We start from the raw sequence: 26,557 nt of genomic DNA, 5'->3' as shown, positions 1-26,557 counted from the left end.
AACAGGCACTTAAAACTGGGTCTTCCATATCTCAAACCATTATCCTAACCACTTGGACATATACGTATATACTGAATCAACAAGATCTGGTTGTGGTCCAAAACCAGGCATTTTGAACACATTACATTTCATAAAAAAATATAAAAAGTCTTGGTATTGTTCCAAGGTGGAATGAAAACAAATTGTGAAATCTCAAAAGTTGCCACAAAACACAAATTTCATCCTCTGATCATCTCTAGTTAATGGTCTAAATGTGAGGTTATTTAAGCAAGATACAGCCCCCTTAAAAATAATTACATGACATCAACATGTTTTGGTTCTTATAACACACCTGGAGCTCAAACTATTATGCTGATCTTCTTCACACTGATATCACCTAACCAGGACTGATCTCAGTTAGTGTCTGACACCTACTTGTGGGGAAGCAAGTGTCCTTGTGGGGAAGCAAATTTAAAAAGTCATTTCAGGTAAAAGTTGGGTCTACATTGTGGCTAGAGCCAAGATGATGCTCCAAAGTTATTTGTACATGTGCAGCAGTGCTATTATTCTGTTGCAAGTTAGTGTTTGTAGGTAACCTGATCTCAGAATAAGTGTGTGGCTCTAGGTGACCTGCTGTGGTCATTGAACCTGAGCAACTACCTTGAAACCCATTCCATATGCAAGGCCAATTAGACCAGCAGAACTGCAGGGTCACAATGTGTGGATGAGATGGTGGTGTTCAGAGGAGGGATTTGTGTTTATTAGAAACTGGGGAACCTTTGGGGAAAAGAGGATCTTATTCAGGAAGGATGGGCTCCACCTAAACCAAAATGGAACCAGATTCCTTGAATGTAAATTTTAAATGGTCGTAATGGAGTTTTTAAATTAATGGCTGGAGTAAAGCCAACAGGTACAGGCAAGCACACATTTTTGACAGAGACATCCATTAGGGGTTGGTTTATTAAGGGGATACTATATATCTGAGTAAAGAGAAGAGAAGCTGATAAAGTACAGGAAGTATCCTGAAGAGAAACAGTCAAATGAAAAAGAGTCCCACTCAGTTATCTCACAATAAGGCAGACTACTAGATATTGACAATTTTTAAGTGCGTGTATGCAAATAGTGGAAGTCTAAATACTAAAATGGGATAAACTTGAGTGCCTGGTATTAAATAAGGATATTGATATAATAAGCATAATAGAAACTTAGTGGAACAATTGTAATCAATGGGTCACAGTAATTCCAGGGTACAAAATATATAGGAATGACAGAGTAGGGTCATGCTGGTGGGGGAGTGGCACTATATGTGAAAGAAAGCATCGAGTTAAAAGTTGAAAAACCTTAAATGAATCAAACTGTACCATATGATCGCTATGGATGGAAATCACATGCTTGAATAATAAGAGTATAGCACTACGAATATGACAGGGGATGGATCAATCGATAATTATCCTATTCTGTTCAGTCCTGCTGAAGCATCTGGCACTTGTAACTGTCAGAAGACAGGATACTGAGCTAGATGGACTACTGATGTGACTCATTATGGTCATTCTTATATTCTGAGACACTGAATCTACACTTGGCAGCTTTCTGAGAATGTGTATTGTGTGTATACCTGCAATCTGCAGGGCTCCTTCTGGAAGTTTGACCTGAGAGCAAAGCTTCCAGTTTAACAACTGATATTCTAAATACTCTGAAATTCATATGCACACTCAGATTTTACTTTAGAAGTATTATCAAGGAAAGTACCATTATGTAAATAGAAAGAAAATGAAAAACTCTAGCAAGCAGCACCATTAGGGTAATGGAATCATGGCATGTGCTCCTCATTCATTTTGTGAACAAGGGGACTGAGTGTGATCAAAGGAAAGCAAATAGCTGTGACTTTCATCAATATCAGCATGATCAAAGAGGTTGTTGAGAATCAAGAAATTTATTTATAATTAGGTGAAAATGCGGAAAAATTTGGAATTTGCATTTTTAGAGAGAATGTTTAGTTTTTACATTTTGTGAAAAAATAAAAATACAATAGAATCCCATTTATCTGAGACTCCATTATCCATTTTTCCATATTAACTGAACTGGAGCTGACAGAGAGACCCCGTCGTCCAGGTCTGAAGCGCTACAATTATCTGATTTTTTTAATTATCTGATCTGGCCCCAGTCCCACTTAGATCAGATAAACAGGGTTCCCCTGTATCAATAAAACATTGTGTTCAACCGATACCAGTATATACTGTGCCTTGGAAAATTGAAGTTCAGTGTTTCATTTTAATCATGGAAAAATGTGGGGTTTTATGTTTTTTATTGGAGAACTTTGGGGTTTCTAGTAATGGAAAACTAGGATTCCGGGGCCACCGCTTCCTGCAGCTCCCATTGGCCATGAATGGCGAACCACAGCCACTGAGAGCTGTGAGTGGCCGTACCTGTGGACGCTCAGGTAAACAAAGTGTCTTGCAGCCCACCAGGGTCTTACCCTACAAACCAAGTTTGGGAACCCCTGTTCTACAAGAATTCATCTAATGTACATAAACCTAAGTTTCATGCCTATCAATTTCACCCTTCAAAGTGCTGTGTTATTTGTAAAAATGGAGTCCAAAGTAAATATCAAATAGAAAACAAATCACATAGCCTTTTAAAAAACAGTTGTAACAAATTTCAAATTATATTCTCCCTCCCTATAGAAAAAACAAGCAGTATGAAAATGACAATCAACACTCAAAAATGCTATTCTAACCTGAAATACAGACTTTTAGTACATCTTCTTCCCTATACAAATGGAAATCCTGGTGCAGCCTTAACTGTAGTAGCAACTCTACCCATCCATAATATTTGTTGTGCCACATTAGAGCCAACATTAAAGTTGTTAGTTGAAATTCTGGTCATTTGGTCAAGGGCCTTCTCAGATATAGCCCCCAATAAGTTGTTGATTTTAGTTTCAAATTGAAGTAAAACCCACATGCATACCAAGATTATCCTGAAAACTGGTATTCCACAACACAATTTGGACTTTGGGAAAGGAGGAAGGAAAACACCCATTTTGATGAATGGGTCAGTTCACATCTTTCAGAGCTGTTGTGTCGGGGTATATTCACCTCTGATTCATCTGAGAACCACAGAGGGTTTTGCACTGCCCCTGAAGAGAAGTATAGAGTTTGAGTCTTCCCTCCTTTCCTCCTTGCTGACTACAGCTGGTAGATGTGTTCCTCATAGCTAGAGCTAGGTAAAAAAATTTGGACGAATCTTTTTTTTTTCTAAAAAAATGCAGAGTTGGTTAGACAAAACATTTAATGAATTCATGTTGAATTTGCATAATTGCTGTGGCTGAAAAAAAGAAAAATCTGAAAAAAGTTTAAATGATTTTTCAGTTCAAAAGGGCTTTTCATTTTAAATTTTACCTGGATTGTATTGATTTTTAAAAGATTAAAAAAGTCAAAATGTTTAATTTTGGATCAAACAAAATCTTTAGTTTGAGCTGAAACAGTTTTTTTAAATCTGTTTTGCTGAAAAATTTTAAAAAAAATTTAGGTTGGCCCAAAACTTTTTTTTTCAGGTCAGCCACTGAACTGACAAATTGGTAATTTGCACATATCTACTCACAGTCCTTCAGTTACCGTCTTCCATCCTCCCCATGGTCCTTTCAGTCCTATTGGGGCCATAGAGAGGCAAGGAGAAAGCCAATCTGATAGCTGAGTGCAGTGAACTGTTCTCAGAAAGTGTCCATGTGTACCCCACAGGTGCACCTTAGTCATACCCCTCTCATTACCACTGCTTCCCTAAGGGAAATTCACAAAACAAACTTAAAGCTCTGAAAACCAGAAAATACAGAGTTAAGGCTCACATCATCCCCACCTCCACAAGCTTAACTCTGTCCTCTTTCAGTGATGCCACAATCTGCCCCAAGAGACATTGCAGCGTTCTATCCTTCCATATGATAAGAGCACACAACATGTGGGTACAGTAGGAGAAACTGTCGGACTACATTCTCACTAAGGCAAAAGTCACATTTAAAGCAAGCTTAGTGAAAACCAACTGGATCTGTCTGGCCTGCACTCAACCACTTCCCCTACACTGAACAAACCACTCATTAGTCACCAGATGTTACCACCCTTTGGCCATTATACTAAGGAATTTCTGGAACATTACCTGCACTTACTTCTGCCTTGTAGTGCACTGTCACATACACAACCAGACTATTACAAATTCCAATTCACTATTGTGCTCCTCTGCTTGCATAGCCTATATAACTCAACACTGAAACAAGGGGAGTGGCGAGGGACAGGACTTACTTTTCCCCTGAACAGATCAGACCCACCTCTGGGTACCTACCCAGGCTGCAAGAACTTACCAGAGGTGGGTCTGATCATCCCCATGGTGCTGGGAGTGCCTCAACCAGGGGCTCCTAGCTGCTAGTCCTGGCTGGGCTGGAGAGGCACAGGATTTGCTCTTCCCCTGCACGGCTGTGCCTGAGGAGAAAGCAGACCCACCTCCACCTCTGGCAACCTCCTGCAGCTGCAGGAAGCTCCAAGGCTGCTGCCGAATTCCAGAGCTTCCTACAGCTATGGGAGGTACCTGGAGGTGGGTCTGATTTCCCTCCAAGCTGTTCTGTGCAGGGGAAGAACAAGTCCTGTGTCTCCTCAGGCTGAGGTGCTCCCAGCAGCATGGGGAAGATCAGACCCACCTCCACCTCCAGGAACCTCCTGCGGCTGCAGGAAGTTCTGAGGGTGCTGCATTCAGAGCCCAGCTTTGAAGGCAGTGCAGAAGTGAGGGTGGCAATCCTATGATCCGCCCCTTACAACAGCTTTGCAACCCCTCCTCCACATTACAACACAGTGAAATTTCAGATGTAAACATCTGAAATTGTGAAATTGACTAATTTTCATATCCTATGGCTGTGAAATTAACCAGAATGGACAGTGAATTTGGTATGGCCCTAATCATAGGGCAGCCCAGGCTGAAACTTACTTACAGTATTACCCCAGTGGCTCTTGCCAGCTCCAGAGAGGGCAGAGTTTATCTTGTGAGAAATGACCTTAACTCTGTTTCCTGGTTTTTAGAGGTTTAAATATGGGTGCACTTGACATTCTGGAAAGCTATGAGACATTGCCAGTTAACTGTAACTCTGCTTTAATGAAGTTTTTGGGCAGTAAATAGCCATAATTAGAGCCTACATGAGGGACTGTCTCTCTGCTCATGGTACACAGCCACAGTAGCAGCCAGCAGAGGTCCTGATTCAATATCCCCCTTGATAGAAAAGAGAGAAGATGGCTGGCAGTTCATTCTTCACAAGGTCATGATGGAACTCTGACATGCCTTCTTTTCCCTGGTGCCAAATAGCATGGATTTGCCAACTTTTAGCGTGTGATATAGAGCCCATTTGTTTCACTAGCTTTTACAGAAAAGTAGGGAACAGTAAAGCACTAGCTAATGGGTTGAGATCTGTATTTGGAGGGAGCTTCTGCTTGATAGAAGGAATGAAATGTCTGAGACTGAATATTTAATTTTATATAATTGGCAGTATGCTCAGAGGTTGTGTATTGGCACTGATTATGATCCAAAATCAAAAGGAAATAAATGGAACATTATAAAATAAAGGACATGTTGGAAATTGGTGTTCTCATAATACCATAATTATAGATCTTTGGCATGCTAGAACTGCATAAATAGTGACAAAAGTGTTGTTAATACTAAGAAAATAATCATGACAGCATGAACAAATGCAGCTGGACCAAAATTGTCCCTGTGGCACAGCCTGATTAGAGTAAACCTCATCTTAGCAACAGGAACATAGACCACCATCTTGTAAAGAAAGGAGAAACAGCAATCAATTATTTCAAAATAAATAACACAGAATTACTCCTTCCTCCCTCCTCCTAATGGCTTTATATCCATTTACTATTACTGTATAGGTACAGTGCCACTCTTGTTTAGATTTAGATTTACTATTGTTAATAGTTTAGTACAATAGTATATTATACAAAAGTATAAGAGTATAGTATAATAGTATATAGTACAATAATATAGAGAATATATAATATATAGAGAGAGAGAAATAGTATATATATATATGAAAAAAGGAAGAACAGGTTTTCATCCCGTCACTACCCTGTTACATAGATATATAGGCCCCAATTCAGCAAAGCACTCAAACATCAAACATTGATGTCAATTGAACTTAATCATGTGCTTAAAGTTAAGCAGGTGCTTATATGTTTAGTTCAATTGTGGCCATAAATCAACAACAACTATTGCATGGTTGGATGGATCTATTACAATACCCTGTAGCCTCAGCCTTGTATAAGATCCTAAGAATGCTCACTGTTGACCAGATTCATACAGGTCTGAACAAAAAAAGCTATAATTCTTTTGATTTATTACCCAGAAAATAAATAGTAATCTTTTTCCCTTGTAGCTGAAGTCTGATTCCGACAAACATGATGGCACTTTCAAATACATTTTGACAGGGGATGGAGCGGGAAGCATTTTTACTATCGATGAGTATACAGGTACAATTCATGTGACACAGAAGCTTGATCGAGAAGAGAAACCTTTCTACACGCTAAGAGCACAGGCAATTAACAGGAATACCCAGCTGCCTGTTGAACCTGAGTCCGAATTTATCATCAAAGTTCAGGATATCAATGATCATGAACCGAAGTTCTTGGATGGACCTTATGAAGCCACTGTTCCAGAGATGTCTCCTGAAGGTAAAAAAAAGTCAAGAACCAACTCTTTTTTCCCATGTTGCTGGAAAGTTATATTATTTTAAAATATTTATATCCTATTATATAGAGTGCCTTTCATTCAGAAGACACTCTATAAAGGGTTCCAGAAGGACTCCAGAGCATTTTCGCAAAGGGGAGCTCTAACCCTGTGAAGACTTACAATGCAGGCTTAAAGTTGGCTAGGACACCAATCCTCTAATCTCTCAAAAAGTGTCACTATCATGTTTACTGGTCACAACATATCTGTTCTTCAGGCTTATATCCATGGAAAACTATCATTATACATTTAAATTGCAAGGGCCTATAACCTTATTGACTCCTTTAAGTACATAAATGTGAGCTCAAAAATTACTTGATCACCTCTTTCAGGCTACTCTGAGTCTGTATGATGATTAAATCATAAGCTTTTATTACACTTCATGTAACACACCATGTACTGTAAATGGAACAGAAAAGAGTGCCTTTCACATCATGGGTAGTCAGTATTTACCCTTAGTGCCAGATTTTGAGTTTACTAATCTGGTTTATGCTGGGGATGCAATAGGGTGGCATGGAGCTGCACTGTCCAAAGGTACAATTCCTGGCCAATCTTTCTGGCATGCAGTAAGAGTGTTCACACTTCACCATCCTTTAGACTGGTGACACTTGTTCCCTAGTCCTCGCCCACTCAGTTTCTCTCCATTTAGGATGAATTATGCTCTGGAGGTACAATAAGGGAAACACCCCTGTATTCCTTAAGCATGGAGACAGAAATTTTTCCTGCCCCCTGGATAGGCTGCATTAGAGGGGAAGGGTCTTGAAGGTAATTTGTATTCCCTCTCTGTCCCAGCATCCCTATGTGAGGGCCAGACAGAATTTGGACCAGGATTTGGAATAAGTCTGGAAGGTTGGTACTGAAGGTAATAAGTAAAAATGCCATCCTGTCAAAAAAGGAAAATTAGGAAAAGAAAGCAACTGGCACAAATGAGCAGGTTATAGATACTGTCATGTCCAAATTGTCCTGAAAGATGGGAAAAAATTGATCCTTTACAATTTAATCAACAGATCCCACTAGTCTCTTTAATTACTACCTTCATCTACTTCAGTTATTTCCATTGCAAATAATACTGAAAAGAAAGTCAAACATTGTGCCAGTTAAAACTGTGTGAATTAATAAGCTCATTACCTCAATAACATCAGTGATCATAAAAGCTAATAAAAACTATGTATCATTCAGCATTACCCATTTACTGTTAGGGCAGCTTCACTGCATGTGTCACAGCCTCACAGCGAGATGTAAACTACAACTTCCTGTGCCAGTCTGGATCTCAGCTTCCAAGCAGGAGAGATTTAGTCCAGAGGCCAGCAGGAAGTGCTTCCCTCATGTAAATATAGTAAAGGGATTTGACCCAGTACTGGGATATATGATTTAGAGTGTGTTCAGTGTGATTGCACTGTCATTGTTCCCATCCCCTCTCTCTGAGAAAGTGGGAGGAGAGGAATTGACAGTTGAAGGAGAAGAGGTGGATGGTGGAGGGACAGAGGCAGACCGGGGGAACCTGAGAGAGAGACAGAAACAAAGTCAGTGAGTAAACTGAGAGAAACAGGTTGAGGGGAAGGGTAGCCAGATGGACAGAGGGAAACCAGGACTGAGAGAAACCGTGAGTAAGTGGAGAAGGTGAGGTTGAGCAGAACAGACAGATGTGTAGGAGAGAGTCCTCTGAGTTCAATGCTGGCTGGTCAAGTCAGTGTGTGTTTGATGGCATGTTCCTGAGCAACCATTCCTGTAGGTTCCTGAGCACTGGATCTGGTCATCTCCTGTCATTGATTCAAAATGTCTCAGAAATCTAGAACAGGAGAACCAAAGATCCTTCAGATCCCGTGGGTCTGGTTTAATCTGCACCCCCGCAAGTAAGCACTACTGGAGTCAAGTCCATCTTTTCAGGAAGTCACGAGAGGCACTTGGGGTTCAAAGACTGACTTGAGTATTAGACAGCACCCGGTGAGATATCTGGGAAAAGGGGAGCCCAGAACTATTAATAATAGTAATAATAATCATAATCATAATAATAATAACAACCTATAAGATAATAGCCTGTACATACTGAGATAGATATAGGTTTTTTCTTTATTTAGAGAGTTATATTTAATTAAGTACACTTAGTAGTAAGTTAAAGTGTGTGTGTTTATTCAAATAGTTATTTTTTATTATATGTATTCTTCATATATTTAATGTTATTGGAAGTAGATGGAAACCAGTTCCATTTGTTTTGATTTAAATAAAATCCCTATTATGGTTTTTTTTTGACAACCATCTTATCTATCATTAAATAACCATTTATCATGGTGTAACAACTACACCCTGCCCCCAGCTCTCATCTCATGGTCAGTGATTTTGGGATAGGGTGACCCTTGGATGTATTTCAAATTATAACATGACAACCTACTCTGAGAGGCCAGTTTACACTCATTTGGACTTCCCATAGAGGGAGCACTTTCATTCTATAGCCAGGGATCCATAAGACCGCACTAGCAGATGCTACTGGCAGATCCACTTAATCAGCATATCTACCATCACCAGGCTATACCCACGTCCTGGCAGTGATGATCACTTTAGGACCTGTTCTGGGCCCTCTACTGCCACAGAATTCTGTCCTGGCAGACATTTTGGCCTTAAAACCCCTCCATTTAGGTATGCATGGAGGCAGGCATAAACCTAGAATTGGCCGTAAGTCTATGTAATTGATGTTTAGAATTGACTATACACATGATATGAACATTGAATTAACATAAAAATAGGAGCATAAACAGGCATCAGTAACCCAAGAAAAATGGTTTTAAAATGTTAATCTTCTAGAAAATACCACAGTGGAAGATGAATTAATAAGGAATTAACGGCTAAACAAAAATGTTTCACTTCCTTTTGGTTTCTGAATTTACATTTGTACATTAACATTTAGTGTTACTTGTATATTTGTTTCTGTTAATTATGTGACAGTTAAATTCTTGTCCATGAAAAGTGCTGATGTGACAGATCAAGAGATTGTATGCCAGATCCTCAGCTAGGTGGAGCAATGCCACTTTACATCATCTGAGTTTTGGCTCAATATTTTTCTATAATCCTTCAAAGATCTACAACATGGGGTGCAGTTGTGAAAGCTTTCTTGCTCTATCCTGTCAATAAACCTCAACCCTAACGGGTATAAGGTAGTTACATCTCCACAGGAATAAACTTGGTCCTTGACCTCTTGGCTTATCCTGTCAACAAGGGTGCCAGTTAGGGCCAATTGTAGTGGTGATATGTGTGTGGGGGGAGAGAGGGTATGCAGAGACGTGTTCCTGAGAAACTTTTTTTAAAGCATCAGCTTATTTCAAATAGTCCAGCAAACTGCTTTTAGATGAGGCTAAAATAATTAGTGACCGGGGATAGAAATTGACCACATAAAATGAAAGGCTCAAAACCCTATAACACATCCCCTGAGTCATCTATTATATATTTCCATTCTAATATCACAGGATTATAGAATAAAATGAATTAAATATTCCATTTGGTTAAAGGTTTCTTTTAATCTAAGATATTCCTCTAAGACAGGGATCGGCAACCTTTGGCACGCAACTCACCAGGGTAAGCCCCTTGGTGGGCAGGGCCTGTTTGTTTACATGCCACGTCATCAGGTTCGGCCAATCGCACCTTCCACTGGCCTTGGTTCACTGCTCCAGGCCAATCAGGGCTGTGGGAAGCGGCGTGGGCTGAGGCATGTGCTGGCTGCTGCTTCCCGCAGCCCCCATTGGCTTGGAGTGGAAAACTGCGGCCAGTGGGAGCCGCGATCGGCTGAACCTGCGGACGTGGCAGGTAAACAAACCAGCCCATCCCACCAGGGGGCTTACCCTGGCAGGCCGCATGCCAAAGATTGCCCATCCGTGCTCTAAGATCATGTAAGAAGTACTTGTACTTCGACAGTGCTAGGGAAATTTTATTGATCTAATGCCTATATCCTCCCCTTAGCACAGAAAGTACAAAATTAAACTCCCCCAACCGTTCCTGAATGGGTGATCTCTGAGGAGACTCTCTGCATGCTTCCCTCTTGGTGAGACACTTGGTTTACAGAAGTGATAGATTCATGGTCTTCTGATCACCCTGCGTCATGAATATAAATCTAGGTGAAAGCCTGCAGATCTGTGGAAACCCACATGAAGCAGCTTTCTTGGGGTGCACCATGGTGAGAAACCCTGCAGCACTGACAACATGGTCATTTCAGGAGTTATACTGCTACAGACAACTCCCATACACACATTGGCTGAACATGCCCCTTTACCCTCACTCATACCCTCATTAGAACTTAGAGTGGTGTTAAATACTGGCTACCAGTTGCTGCATCATGTGTAGAGACTGCACCCTGAATCTAGACAAAGCAAGTAGAGCCAAGCCAAAGACCTTAGTTTCTCGGCATCCTAAAACATTAATTCCAGTAAAGGGTCCTCTAACCTACCAGCGAATGGAGACTGGAAACAGCAAAGCTTTCTGACATCAACCCCATATTAGTTCAGCATACCAGTTCTTCTCTCACAGCAGACATAGAATTTCCCTTGGCTGAGTTAAGCATGTCAGTTTGCTTGTATCTTTTAGCTTAGATTCCCTTCAGATCTGGGCATCACCTAGTGAGGAAACAGCACTACAAGGCTCTGTGCTCATCTTCTGCATTTGGGAAAGAGTTCTCTGCCGGCAGACAAGCACAGACCAAGGAAAATAAGGTGACAGAAAGCACTGCCTAGCCAAAGACAATAATGCATTGCTTTCCCTAGTGTGACACAGAATGCCCTCGCCCCCAACACTGACCTGCCACATACACTGGAAAATTTAGCCCAAAGTTAAGTTCAAGAACTAATATTTATATGAACATAAATGAAAATTAGCATAAGAGTATGCTTTCTAAGCTCTCCCATATCTGCGGGATTTAAATTTTATTAGGATTTTTTACGCAAGTGTCATAGTAAATGAAACATATATCAGTAAATGGACTCTTTTGGGAGTACAAGACTATGGTTTTCCCTCAGGCATTTGGTATGATTTTCCATAAAGTGCTTCCCATAGTGCTATTAAACTCCTACAAATGCAGTACCTCTTATAGAATGGGTAGGAGTCAGATGCAATGATATATCAATATGCAACATTTTAAATCTATTTGGGGCCTAGTTAGAAAAACAAAAAGATATTTCCTATATGACTCTCCTGTAGCTATCTAATATGTTATAATAGGTAAATGACACTGATGTTTGCACCATAGGAGGCAGCAATAATAAAGAGAACAATTTTATCTTTAAAGAGAATGTACCAGAAAGCAGTGTCCCAATTTAGATGGTAGAGTAGTATCAAAGAAAGTGTAAATAGATTTATTATCTAGATCTATGTTTGAACACATAAAAACATATTTGGGTCTGAACTGTTTTATCAGTATTGTGTAATCTAACTGTACTTTATTCAAAGACACAAGTGTGTGAAAGCTGATGGGTATGTTTGAGTAACTTGCATCTTCAGCATACCAAAGTCAAGCTCATTGTCCTTTCCAAACTTCCATTCCTGCATCAATGATACTTCCATAAATGGTATCATACCTCTGAACAATACCAATTAGGCCATCAATTATGTCATTTTACTCCTGGAACTTCAGAAAATTGCTTAAAAATGTGTGAGCCTATTAGTATAAAGTATAACATTTGTATTTGCTGATTTATTTTTTAATTCCAAATAGGAAGCTGAAAATATTGTTTATACTATTGTTTCAGGGATGCTAAGGAGCAGTGGCAACTTTTATTATTCAGGCATAACTGCTCATGTTGACATGTTTAATGAAGCACTATTCCACTGAGGTAACTTCTTGCTTTTGTATGGTAATACCCATACAGATATATCTTCGATCTGAGTGAGCAATTCAAGTCCACATTTAATCTATGGTGTGGAATCTCATTTCTTGGGAGATGTGAGAAGCCAATCCCCGCAAAATAAAGCCCACCCCTTTCAAAAATATATTCCTAATTTTAAAATAGAAGTTCTCCTCCATCTGAGGTTCAAGGAGAGGAGCATTTACCCCTGCCTTGAGCCTGGACTCTCTTTACCAGATTACCACCATTTGCTTTTATACCCTGCACCTAGGACTGGCAGAGCTGACCTGTATGAGCTCCATGCTCCTTCACCCTTCCTTGCCTGCTTCTGTACCTCAGCAGACCCAACATAGAATCAGAGGGATTGGACTGGAGCTGCCCAAATGGGTAGCACTACAAATCACAGCTTCAAGTATCCATTTTGTAATAAAATGAGGAGAAAATAAAACATGGCTTTAACTGAATAAGATCCAATAGGCTGTAATCATCATATTGCAGTCACATAAGCAATCTCTTTTTCTGTGTATCTATATCCCGATCTATTAAATATAATCCCATCAAATAGCACATTTCTGAGCTTTAGTTTTGTATTTTGGTTCCTGTTTCAGAGATGGCATCAATCATATACTGTATCCACTGGATTATCCACAGTGGTAGCTTTTGTCAATATTAATACTCAGTTACTTCAAAAGAGCTGCATTATTTTCATGCTTAACAGTGATTTTCATATGCAGGAGTGGTTCAGTGAGACTGATCTCTGGTGACCTTCTGTTTCTAGATCACATTTTGTTTTGAGTTAACATTTATGTACTTGAGTGAATATATATACCCCTTACTCGTCAGTCATATTTGAGAAGGGTGTTGTTTCTGAAGTTGAAAGCCTCAAATGTTCACGGTTGTTGAAGATTAACCTGTCAATTTATCTTTGAAATTTCTCACCAGCAATAGAAAGATGTATATATCACTAGTTTGATTAGTGGCAGAGCTGCATTTTGCAACTAGGGGGATAATGGGTCGAAAAAGTGTGGTTGATGCATCCCTTGATTTTGACTGCACCTCCTCTCTGCCTTGCACCATTATAGCATTCCCCATCTGTTCCCTGAAATGCTTCATGGTCTCCTCCATCCCCTGGGGCCAGGGACACACTCCACATCTAGCCCTTGCAATTCCGCCCCTGGAGCTGCTCAGTTCAACCACAGTGGGGCCCCCTTCCTGTCCCCTCATACTTCACACCCCCAGCCTCCCTCCCCTGTCTGCCCCACCAGCAGCAGTAGCATGAGCCCAGAGTGATGGCAGCAGCAGCTGGGGCAGCAAGATCCACAGAGACCGGGTGAGGAGCAGCAGGTGCAGGCTGGCACCAACACAGAGCCAGGTGGGTCACTGCACTTGCAGCCATAGCTCCAACCTCAGACACAGGTGCCGAACAGCTCAGGGCTGCTCCTGGTAGTATCCATGATCTTATTTGCTAGGGGGGTGGGGAGTGGCTGGGGGGAGGGTTGAGAGTGCTTCCCCAGCAGGCACAGCCTATTTGGGGGACGCTTCCTGCTCATTGGAACCCCTGGGAAAGGGGCAGGAGCACTTCCCCACTAGTGCAGTAGAGGGCCACTTCTGGCTGCTCAGAGCCCCAGCCACCCCCTGCATTGGGCAGCACTACCATCTTCATACCACGCCATCACCACTGCCACTTATACCATTTCTGCCCATCTGAGGCCTCAAAATTTCTAGCCCTAGGCAGCTGCTTAGTCTGCTATAGGTAGAGTTGCATAATATGCTTGAAAAAGTGCCACATATACACCTAAAGGCCACGAGTGTGTATGGGTGTAGGGGGGATCTCTCTTCTCTCCATCCCCCATCCTGATTAGTTTCACTCTGAGACTGATATTATAGGCATGTTCTGAGGGTGGTATTCTATACTTGCTCGAGACACAGAACTGCTCTTGAAGTCAATAGCAAACAAACAGATTTTTGCTTCAGAGTAGCCAAGTTACTGATTCTTTAGTCTGAGAAGTTTCTAAAAGAGTATTTTAGTATCCAGAAAGCGGCCTCCACTCGGAGCAAGATATTTTGAGAAGATACTGTATTTTACACTCATGACCCCAAACCCTCAGGGTGTTGCTGACCTAATTATCAGAGAAAACATGCAATGGAAGAGACTGTCTTATGATAAGATTTTATAATGTAATCATATGTCAGAAAGTCATGGAAAGTGGCTCTAGGTCTTGTTTTTCCTCAAGAGAGGTAGCTCTTTGTATTCTTATATAGAAATCAGGTAAGAAATAAGATAAACATAATCATTTTATTACAAAATGATGATGCTGAGGAATATTTCTTTGCAAGGATATCCTCATGGATGGCCCATGGGGATGTTGTCAATTTTGGATCTAGGACATGACTGACTTCCAACTAGAGATGAAATCATGTTCTGTAGATTGATTTTGCTATCTCTTTTGCAGTAGGAAAGGCTCATTAAAGGCCTCAAGGATATAAAATTCTATCAGAGTCTTGTTCTATCTCCTGGCTGCTTCGCTTGTTAACAATTTTTTTTTATCAGCTCCTCTGTAGGTTTTAAATTAGAGGTTCATACAATATTCATCTTTTGTTTTGGCTTGTTTTTTATATGGAACACTTTAATAAAACATCTTTAAACATATCCAATGGAAAATAAATCTGAAAGTAGCCCATTCACATATCATAAATTAGAAAAAAACTGAGGACAATATACAGTATTTGCCAATATAGAGATAAAAATCCCACTGGAAAGTCACAAGTTAATCTTTCTTTTTAATATAAATAGAAAATGAGAATGGAACCAGAACAGAGGCTGAAGAAGAGAAAAATATTAAGCCTTCTATTGAGCCTATTTTTGGAATATACACTCTTCCATTCTCTCTCTGCATTGGGATGACATAGCTGGGTACATGAAATGGTTAGAAGTAGGGTCACCAGATGTCCCAATTTTATAGGGACAGTCCCGATTTTGGGGTCTTTTTCTTATATAGGCTCCTAACCCCCCACCCCCGTCCCGATTTTTCACACTTACTGTCTGGTCACTCTAGTTAGAAGTAAGGTACAGTATACTATCCTATTCTAAGTTATATAGGTTTTTATACCACACTCATCACCATAGTACCTGAGCACCTTCCAGTACTGCATTAAGCAGCATGACTACATATCTATCACAGGTTTGTTTTCTCATTTTCTCTCCAGTGGAGTGTCTTGTTTTGGCAGTGTGTACCTTATATACATATATATATATATATATATATATATATATATATACATACACACACACACACATACTGTTGCTATGTAGTTCTGTTAGGAGAAGGCAAGATCAAATAAATGAGCCTTGCACTTGGAGCAAAAAAAGTGATGAGGTTTGTAATAGTCCCTACTTCCTGGAGGAGTTAATTCCACAGCCTTAGACAGTCTCTGGAGATTTTGTCTTCTGCACAGACAAGATTTACTATTAATTTTGAGAGTCCAGCTGTGTCACAGGAACATAGTTGTCAACCAAAGTCTTTCTCCCAGAGCTTCAGATGTTTTTTTTCAGACACCCTGGGCCTAGGCCATGGAGTGCTTTGAAGAAAAGGACAGAGACCTTTAACTTGTTTTTAAATTATGTGGGAAGCCTATAGAGAGTGGAAGGTGAGTTTGATGTATTTGTAGCAGCCTGTGTTGCTGAGAAGATGTACTACAACATTGGAGTTCCCTAAGTGCTGAAGGATTCATGACCAGGTATAGTGAATTGCTGTAATCCAGTGGAGAGGTGACAAAGGCCAGGTCTTCATGCACCAAGATGGAATGGTGTTTCCAAGCCAGATGGAGATGGTAGAAAATCTTATTTGTGGATGCTGATATGTGAGAACTCAACCTCAGAAAGGAAGATAAGAGTACTCCTTTACAGACTGAATTGACTACGGACTGAATTGACCAATTGTGGGGACACTGTGGTTGCAAACTCTTTGAAATCCTGTCCTCTGCCCGCCAACATCACCTCTGTCTTGATCAGACTCAGCTTCAGCCAGCTTTTCTTCATCAAAGAGCTGATCTCATCCAAGTATTGGGCCTTTTTGTTGGTGGTTGTGATATGGTCAGATGTGTTGAAGGATAGGTACAGCTGTGTGTCATCAGCATATTGCTGTCATTTAAGTTTTGATCTGACTGGTTCACCTAGTGGTTGTGTGTAAATCCTGAAAATAACCAGAGAAAGAATTGATCCTTCTGGGACTGCACAAGTAACAGGTCTAGTGGTGGAGGTGCAGTTTCCCATCATTACTCATTATGTGCATTCCTCCAGGAAGGACTCAAACCATCTTAGCGCATTACCCTGAACCCTTGCACCTCTCTCAGGTAAGACAGCAGAATCTTGTGGTAAACTGTGTTGAATCCTGCAGAGGGGTCCAGGAGGATGAAAATGGATGGCTGTCCTCTATCCATTGACAGCAGAAGATCAACCATCAGTGCCATTAAGGCAGTTTCAGTTCCATGTCCTCACCTGAATCCAGATTATACATGGTTTAGAATGTTAGCTTTAATTAGATGAGCATTTAGTTGGCCTTTTGCTAGCTTCTCTATGAGCTTGCTCAGGAATGAGGTGTTTGACACGGGGTGGTAGTTGGCCAGTACTGAATATCTAGGGTTGGTTCCATACAGTATGAATTGATTTATATTAAATAAAATGACTAAAAAAAGATGTAGACAAAGATGAGACAAGAAGAAAGAATCAGACACTGGTTAAAAGCTATAGATATACCACGAGACATTTATATGTTATTTATATGGCAAACAGTCATTTCATTTTAAACACACACACACACACACACACACACACACATATAAGAAATTTCTTATTTCACTTCTTTTCTTTTCAGGTACGTCGGTGATACAGGTTACAGCTACAGATGGAGATGATCCTGCTTATGGCAATAGTGCCCGGCTGCTTTACAGTATTTTGCAAGGACAGCCCTATTTCTCTGTGGAGCCAAAAACAGGTATTGTTAGATCTTCTTATAACCCACGCTTAATTCATGAACTCTCCTAAAATAGCTGTGTGTCAGGTAAAAATTACAATAGATTGTAATCTTATTTTCTCAGGACAGCACAAATATAATTTCCTCAGATCAAACAATCTACCTACCTATCTAGCACCCACAGCTGTAGTATCTGAATGTCTCCTGATTTATGGCTTGATCGTGCTCCTGCTCAAGTCAATGGAAAAACTCCCATTGACTTGACTGATGCAGGATCAAGCCCTTAGGGCCCGATCTGGAGACCATTTAAGTCAATAGAATGAGTCATATTTACTTCAATTGTTTTTGTATGGTGCCCATAGTCACTTCATTAAATAAAATGGAATACATTTCACATAAATCTAAGAAAATTTCAGTCTGTGAGACATTTCAGATACCTCTCTATTTTTAAGACATATATAAAACTGGTTCAAATAATAGTCATGATACAAACATTAAATTCCAAGACATATAATAATAATACTCCCAAGTCGATAAGATTTTATGCTTAACACCTCAAACAAAATTTAATCAGTATAATTTATTTATGCTTCTCTGAAGTAGAGAATATTATTATTCTCATTTCAGAGATGAGTAAGCGGAAACACAGAAAGTTAAAAGACTTGCTAAAGGTGAAAGTGAGACAGTGGGATACCCAGGATATATAAAACAAGAAGCCCTAACTTCTAGCACAAGGCCACATGTGCTATGAACTAATTAGTGTGTATATTATTGGCTGTGGCCATATACTTAAAACTTGATGGCATTTGTCTGTTTGTCTGTCTGTCTATTTGAATGTAACACAACAACTTTTCAACACAGCATCTGATCAATTCCAAAACTTCAGGGAATATTCTATGAACCAATGAGCAGAACCCTATTGATTTGGGGGACCATGAGGGACATGTGTAGCCCCCTTTACTCTGTTTAACCCAGCTTCAAGTACCTCTGCAACTGTATAATGATTAAATCACTGGTTGATGGCACCAATTAATGCCTTTGAGCATAACAATATCCCATTTCTGTCCATCCTCCCAATAAAATTTAACATGGCATGAGCAGAGAATGGGGGACATTATGTGGGGGAAGGGCAAATGGGGAGGGAGCATATAGAACCCTGGCATGGGGGAATAGGAAACTCTTGCATGGTGGGAAGGAGTCACACAGAGCCCTCGGCATGAAGGAAAGGATGGAGGGTGCAGGGAACCCCTGCAATAAAGTATGATGGGAGGGTGGCACATGGGTGGAAGTATGGGAATGGAAGAATAAGCTCAGCCTACAGATGTTATGAATTGTGAGACCTCTTAGTGCTACCGAATCTGATGCTTCTTTTTGTATTCTTAATGTCTGGTCAGATATTGTAAATAATGTGCTTAGCTAACTGTATCTTCCAGGTGTCATTAGAATTTCTTCCCAAATGGACAGAGAAACCAAGGAGCAATATTTTGTCATTATTCAAGCCAAAGATATGGTTGGGCAAATGGGTGGATTTTCAGGAACAGCAACAGTAACCATCAACCTCTCTGACATCAATGACAACAAACCCAAATTTCAACAAAGTGAGTAAATGCCAAAAAGTTTTATTATTACACATGAAAATGTGGGGAAAATTTAGTCCTAGCGCAATGTCATTGAGTTCAGTGGTATACCCATTGAGATCAGATCTACATTTTGCCTTTTGTCTCAGATAGTCAAATAAAAGATTGATAAACCAATAACTTTTCCATAAAAAAATAACCTGGACTAAATAGCTATAGAGCTCAATCCAGTGCTATGTTTTGTTATAGTTTTGAGATAAAAAAGATACCTACTTTAGGGAAGTTAAATACAAAAAAGGAGTTTTTTTCTCTTGGGATTTAGGGCATAATTTTTCTTTATTACTGTTAATATATTGACAACTGTAAGATTATGTTTATCTAAGGATAAAAATTCTCTCTTTCAGGACTGACTAATTAAACGATAAATACAAACTGAAGTAGTAGGGAAACCATGCATCGCCACTGCTATCTAGCATGCAGCTGCATTCAGGAGAAAAAATCACACTATGCTGCCTTATTACAGAGATCTATATTTTAATGGCAGTCTTCCCAGAGTGTGCATATGTAGAGAGGAGGTTTTACACCACTGGTTTTTTGCACCCTGTGGTCACTGGTCTGAAATAAAGGTTAATTATAAAAGTGTGGGAAACAAAGGTGGTTTCAGAATGAAGTGGTGGGAAATAATTCGGACTTAGATACTTTTTATTCAGAAACCTACAGTAAATAATAATTATGTTGCAAGTGCACACCATACAAATTATGTAAAGCAGTTGGGTCCAACTTTTCAGCATTAGAATTAAACTTAACAGCTGGATTCCTAGTACCCCTGAAGTTAATGTGAGCTTTGCCATTGATTTCAACTGAGCTAAGATTTCATCCAGCAGTTTAAAAAGGCCACAGGGCTACAATCAATCTTCTATTTCCTTATGCTCAGGCATAGGCAACTGAGCTGCTATGCTGTCCTCCCTATGGATCCCACAATCTAGCAAGAAAACAGGCAGTGCAGAACCTTAATCTTCTCTCTCCTCCCTTTGCTTGGCCAGGAGACTGAGCTGTAGGCAGTTAGGTCTAGTAGTTGGAGTGGGAGTCAGGGCTAGTGGCCGGAGTCCAAATGCCAGAACCAGGAAGCAGAGCTAAAGGTCAGAACTGTCTTGCTAGGAGTAAGGGAAGGCAGGAGCAGGATTGGCTCTGAGACTGGACCAAGGCTGGGACAGGAGGGGAACAATGCAGGGTAGGATCTGTACTGGAGCTGTGGAGGAGCGGAAGAAGAGCAGGGCTTGGCGAGAGACAAGCACAGGGAGGGAGAGAGAGTGTGGGCGTTGAGCAGCCAGTGAGCTACTGCTGCTGCTGAGTTTAAGAACCGGCCAGTTGGCTTCCTCAAGGAATCAGGCAAGGCAGTCCATCAGGCACCCCAAGTGGCTTTTTAGTTTTGTCAGGAGTGCTGAGCAGCTGCAGCTGCAGGGACTTACTCGATCCCTATCCCTGCAAAGTAGCAGGCTACCAACAGGGTCACTGCTGAGCAGATCTAGCAGGAATATGACGGAATCTGCTCCCAGCTAACCTCAGAGTGGTTTCTCAGGCAGCAGGGGAGTAGTTGTGATGCAGTTATGGAGGTGCTGCCCCCTAGTGTTTCCTCTCAGGAATGAGGCTGATTCAAACACTTCCCTTTGAAACTTACATTACCCAGCTCAGGAAACATATTTTCAATTTATATTCAAGCAAACATTTTTTCTTAAATAGTTACTCCCCCCATGGTCTCAGGTGAGTGTTTCAAAGGCCACTACTATTCCCAGGCCACAGGTTGCACACCACTGCTTTCAGCTGTTACAGATTGTTGAAAAGTTGACAACGTTTAATGTGAAGGTACTTGGCTGTTTCTTTAAGAGTTCTACTACATGAATATCTCTGAGGCGGCACCAGCAGGCTCTACCATAGGCAAAATCATGGCCGAAGACAGCGACATAGGGGAGAATGCAGCCATGAATTATGTCATCGAAGGAGATGAGTCACTTGTTTTTGACATCATTACTAACAATGAGACCCAAGAAGGAATTGTTATATTAAAAGAGGTGAGACATTAAAAAACCCACTAAAATGACACATATCATAATCTTTTAAAATAATAAAATAATAACTACTACTACTAAAACAACAACTCTGCATGTTGTTGTCTCCATGTTTTTCTATCTGGCTTCTTTAAGCACTGAAAATAGGATCTGGAATGGTGTGGGGAAAAACAACCTCACTAGCTTAGAAAGTAAAATGATATTTTTGGTTTGTGGCTCCAGCAGTTGGGGTCAGGATATCCGGGTTTTATTCCCAGCTTTGTAATTGTCTCCTTATGTGATTGTGGGAAAATATCTTAGCCTCTCTGTGCCTTGTTTCCTCACCTGTAAAATGGGAAGAATAAGAGGAGAGGAGTGTTCTGAGGCATAACTCACTGTTAGTAAAGAATGTTGAGATGTTGAGATGAAAGGTACTTCTGTGTATAAGTGAAAAGTGTTACGATTTCTTCACTGAAACATACTCAGGAAGCTTCAGTTGTATATAGGACTTATTTTAGCATCACAGGGAGAAAAAGAGTTAGCTACTAGAATTTAACTGATGACAAGGTTTCATTTTAAACCTTGCAGGGGAGGGAAAAGACAGAAAGTAAGTTCATTCAGTTGGTTACCTATGTTCTCATGGTATGGAAAACCAAAAAATATTCTGTGATGGAGCTAGAGAGCACAGGCTATTTACTCAGACAATGTCAGAACTTCAGTGAAGTATGGGAGACTAAAGAATTTGATGTTGCTCTCTTTTGCCCATTTGGAACAGTTACAAGGAAAGGAAGCTATTTCGCTAATACTTTTCATTTGTTTTTTTAAATGGGAGGCAGAGTTATTTTTTCTGAAGGCTAAACTTTAATAAACTCAGTTTAAGCATCTGAAAATTAATTAATTCCCCTTATTCTACATGAAAATTCATATTCTGTATTGTTTAGTATTAATTCTACAGGTACTAAGAAAATAAAACCTACATTAGACATAAGTGACAAAGTAAAGGAAGCTATCCATTACAATACTATTAAATCATAACATCAGAGCAAGCCAAGGAAATCAATCCTTAATAGTGAAAGCAAACTAAAGTAAAACAGATTAATAATTAAACTGTTATTGCAGTGTGTGTATATGTGTGTGTGTGTGTGTGTAACTGCTTTTAAAACATTCCCAAAAGAAGTGTACCACTGTTTCTTGTCTTTAATCTTACATCAGTCATTAATGTATTATTAATTTTAAAATTCTAAAAAAAAAGAAGGAATATTCCACTTCCCACTTTGTTTGTCTACAGAGAGTGGATTATGAGAGCAAAAGGAGATACAGTGTTAAAGCAAAAGCAGTCAACAGGCAAATGGATGGCCTTTTTATGAAAGAAGGGCCCTTTGAAGACACAACCATTATCAAGATCAGCGTGGAAGATGCTGATGAGCCTCCAGTTTTCACCTCACAGAACTATGTAATGGAAATCGCTGAAGGGGCCACAAATGGCTCCTTGGTTGGTGCTATCACTGCCAGAGATCCAGACAATGCCAACAGTCCCATCAGGTACACACCGTACAATGTAAATAGGTATGCTAGGAAGAAGTGATTTAAAAACCAGGGCTGAGATATCAAAGGGGCCCCACGACTATTCAAGTGAGAAAAATTCCCAGGGGACTCTTTTCCATTACACAGGTCTGTGCTTCACAAATGAACTAAAGTTCACCTACGTTATGATAGCCTGGATATCCTTAAAGCAAATAGTCTGGAATAGTAAAATGTCATTTCCTCCCTCTGGGCTTAATCCTGACCCCTGTACAAAGCCTGAATAAATAGGTTGTGTAAATCAATTCTTCGTAGTAGCCAGTGGATGGAAAAATAGATCAAATAGTGGCCCTGTAGAGGATATGGGGCATCAGCACAACTGTGGTGCCATGTTCACAGCTAAAACCTCAGGCTTGCAGTAGCATAGATGTCACTGTGTTCTGAATAATTGCTGATCCCCTGGCTATGCCCCTATCCCTACTCCAGCCTGCTCCCCAAAATCTCCTTTACAGAGGGGAGAGGGAAATATTGTAGTGCAGTGTTATGTTTTAGACTTGGGTAGGAACAGTGTCCACTCCAACAGCCAGGATCTAGCCAGCTAGCTCTGTGTAACATAATTGTATCCGCTTCCTTCTCTTTCAGCCTTCTATGACTGGTATTTGCCCCATAGTGAAATTTTGTAGTGAACAATTATACAAACTATGTATTTCACAATATAGTTTTAATGTATCTTAAGGCAGGACACAGCTGATTAATCTTTAGCATTTAATTTATAATTAAAATAGCTTGTAGAGTCAGTTGACATAATTGAGCACCACTTAATTTAGACAATGTAAGGTACAGTACAAACTAGTTTGGTGCAAAATAATACAATAGTGTGGACTAAATTATTGAGTTCTTAGTAGATGATATACTCTATTATTATCTATGCTTCAATATACTACAGATTTCCAATATTTTTATCTTTTATAATACTAGTTTCCTATTATATTATTTTAAGACTTAGTCTGGGGTAAAATTAAGTTAAAAAAAAGTACAAATATATGTACAGAATTTTTCAAAACACTTGGTGTTTTTGCTCAGAGAATTATAGCATCTGTACCAAAACATGTAAATACTGTGAATATTTATAACATTTGTATAGTATATTTTTTCAAAATAAAATATTACTTTAGGGGTTGCTGTTGTATAAATGTGTGTCGATTGCCCCAAACCAGCAATGTTTAAGCAGGTTTGTTGCACCATAGACTTCCTTTAAGATGGAACATTTCATTTTGCAATGAGCATCAACTATGATTTTAAGACATATATATGTATGTTTTGGGGAAAGTATATGCATATGCAGCCAATTATTTAACAATAACTCAGCTGTTAGTGTTTTCTTAAAATACAAAAACAAAACCAGGCCTGATTGCCATTATGGACACTAGTTTGCAAACAGCAAAATATGTTATAATAAATAAAGTTTATTTAAAACAAACAAATGTCTGAAATCAGAAAAAACAAAACAGAAACAACAAGAAGAAAAGATTGCGTGGGGAGGGAGGATGAGAAGATATTCTCATAAATGAAATAAGTTTGAAGCTAAGTTATAAATCCCTGAAATAGCAGTTTATAAAGGAGACATTGACAAGTCTCTTGCTAAACTGAAGTAAACAGATGACAATCTAGTATGGTAGTTCTTGGATTTAGTATCTTGCTGATTTTCACACAGGATGCATGGTAACTATACATTAAAAGTTAGAGTCATCCAACCACTGGCATTTAATAAGGGCTATCAGAGAAGAATCTTAAGTGTCAATTTGTAATATAAAGGCTTTATCAAGCAAAATGAAAGCTGAAGAAGAAGAAGAGGGAATTGTTAAGTACGGGTATTCTGAACAGGACCAATGCAGACTTTCTGAGTATGCGCAAATTTCACTTCCAAGAAATAGTCACCTTATGAATAAAGCCACACATTTAGTTTTATCTTTTTTAAAAAAATCCAATCATTTAAAAATCTCTGACATTCTAATTTATATATTTGACTTCACTCTCTGTCTTTTTCATAGTCACTCATATGTGGCCAATAATAAGAATGTAACTATCATTCCACCTGCATTTTGTATGTTTGCATATGAACATGGCATGCAGAGCTTTTCAAATGATGGCTGTTGCAGTAGAGCTTCAAGTTGGGCTCATTGCAATCATTTCTCACTTTTGGATGTTGTACCTGGGGTTAGCAGACACCTCATTATAGATAGCTAGATGCCTCTCTTTTTCCCTAATGCTCATTCCTTCGACAGCATAACATGTCAGCAACAATAAAATAGATTTACCATTATACCTCTACTTAGTTGCCAGTGTTATTCATTTCACAAGTGGCATTTTTGCTGTTTCTTTTCAACCAAGTCATTCACCAGCTCTGAGACCGACTTAGACATAAAGAATGAATAATGCATTTTTGATTCAGTTCACATTAATATAGATCTGAGGCATATTTAGTTTTATGAAAAGAAGAGCTTTGATCTTGGCAGCAGTAAATTTTAAATGTTTATAAGTGTACATTTTTCATAATTTCTGAGTTGCTGCTGCTAGAAAACACATTTATATGTATATATGCACAGCTCTGCTTTCTCGACTGACAATAGCTTTATACGTCCAAGCTGCAAGATGGAACATTTCAGTATTAGGCAACCTCTTTACTCTTTTGGTGCAGGTATTCTATTGTCCACAGCACGTATTTAAAAAGATTGTTCAGCATCAATGCACACAGTGGAACAATCATTATAACTAAGCTTCTGGACCGAGAGACAGCTGCTTGGCATAACATAACTGTTACAGCCACAGAAACAAGTGAGTAAGAATTTAAGGAACACTATGTTTTCTATCCTGCTTGCACTTAGTGTAATTATTATCTGAACATCCCTTTTTTAAATGGAGAATACATGCTAATTTCTCATTATATTGCTGTTTCTTGTTACATTAAGGAGCATTATTAAAATGATGAGTTCAGTGGAAGCAGGATGTTTTTGAGCTCCAAGGTCTTGTGCTCTTTCATAAAAGATGACCTTATTACAAAAAAAAAAAGAAATTGTAATGAGATGAAGACTCTAACACTTTCAAGTTATACTGAAGCATATGAATTGCTCCCCTGGTGCAAGATCTTATGTTATATTAGACCCTGGTTAATTTCACACCAGATTTTTGACTAGTGTAAAATTAGCCAAGATCTAATTTAACACCAGTAGGAAACCTGTATTTCAAATTAATGGTTAATGTCGGGTCTAAATCAGCTAGACTTCTCTACAGTGACAGTTAAATTTGGGAATTATCCTTTATATAGATTTTACCTGTCAGTTTTGTCTGAAAGTCAAATGCAAATTGCCTCTGTTTGTGCTTTCAGTTATCCAGCTGCCATGTCTTTGGAACAACATTACGGAAAATGCTTACTTGCTAATTTGGAACTGGATGTGGCAAAATATGTTTCTTCTTAGTTAAAATTAATCACATCATCCATAGGAAGAGAAAAGGTCAACAAAATAGGAGGATATCAATGGATGAACTACTTATTGCCATGTATTTTTAACAACTAGCATGTGGTTTACACATTGTGTCATATACATTTGTTTTTTATTATGACTATTTAGAAATATGGGTGTGAGGTAACATCTTTTATTGGACCAGCTTCTTGTCTCTGGTGAAAGAGACAACTTTAGATATATGTTAATCCAATACATTCCCCATAAGAAAGCATTCCCCATGTATATATCAGAATAGTAGATGCAATAGTGAGCTTAATATAATAAAGTTGGTAGCAATATTTACTGCAACCCTCATTTTATATTTGTGAATTGATAGTCTTGTTTGAATTCTTGGTTTATCTGTGAGTTTTTTAA

At 39.3% G+C, this 26,557-nt stretch overlaps 1 protein-coding gene across 6 annotated transcripts in view; it reads left to right on the top strand.

The window, feature by feature from the left end:
• The window catches only part of CDH19 (cadherin 19), a 160,596-nt gene that overhangs the window by 105,897 nt on the left and 28,142 nt on the right, over window positions 1-26,557 (top strand). For all 6 annotated transcript variants that reach the window (XM_038392792.2, XM_038392793.2, XM_043508162.1 and 3 more), the window contains 6 exons: window positions 6,392-6,686; window positions 17,438-17,557; window positions 18,970-19,134; window positions 20,998-21,182; window positions 22,447-22,700; window positions 25,378-25,514. In XM_038392792.2, coding sequence (XP_038248720.1) covers window positions 6,392-6,686; window positions 17,438-17,557; window positions 18,970-19,134; window positions 20,998-21,182; window positions 22,447-22,700; window positions 25,378-25,514 — 1,156 coding nt within the window. The remainder of the gene's footprint in view (window positions 1-6,391; window positions 6,687-17,437; window positions 17,558-18,969; window positions 19,135-20,997; window positions 21,183-22,446; window positions 22,701-25,377; window positions 25,515-26,557) is intronic.

This window comes from Dermochelys coriacea, chromosome 2 (assembly GCF_009764565.3).
Source record: "Dermochelys coriacea isolate rDerCor1 chromosome 2, rDerCor1.pri.v4, whole genome shotgun sequence".
Lineage (NCBI taxonomy): Eukaryota > Metazoa > Chordata > Testudines > Dermochelyidae > Dermochelys > Dermochelys coriacea.
This window is presented reverse-complemented; position numbering and strand designations above follow the sequence as displayed.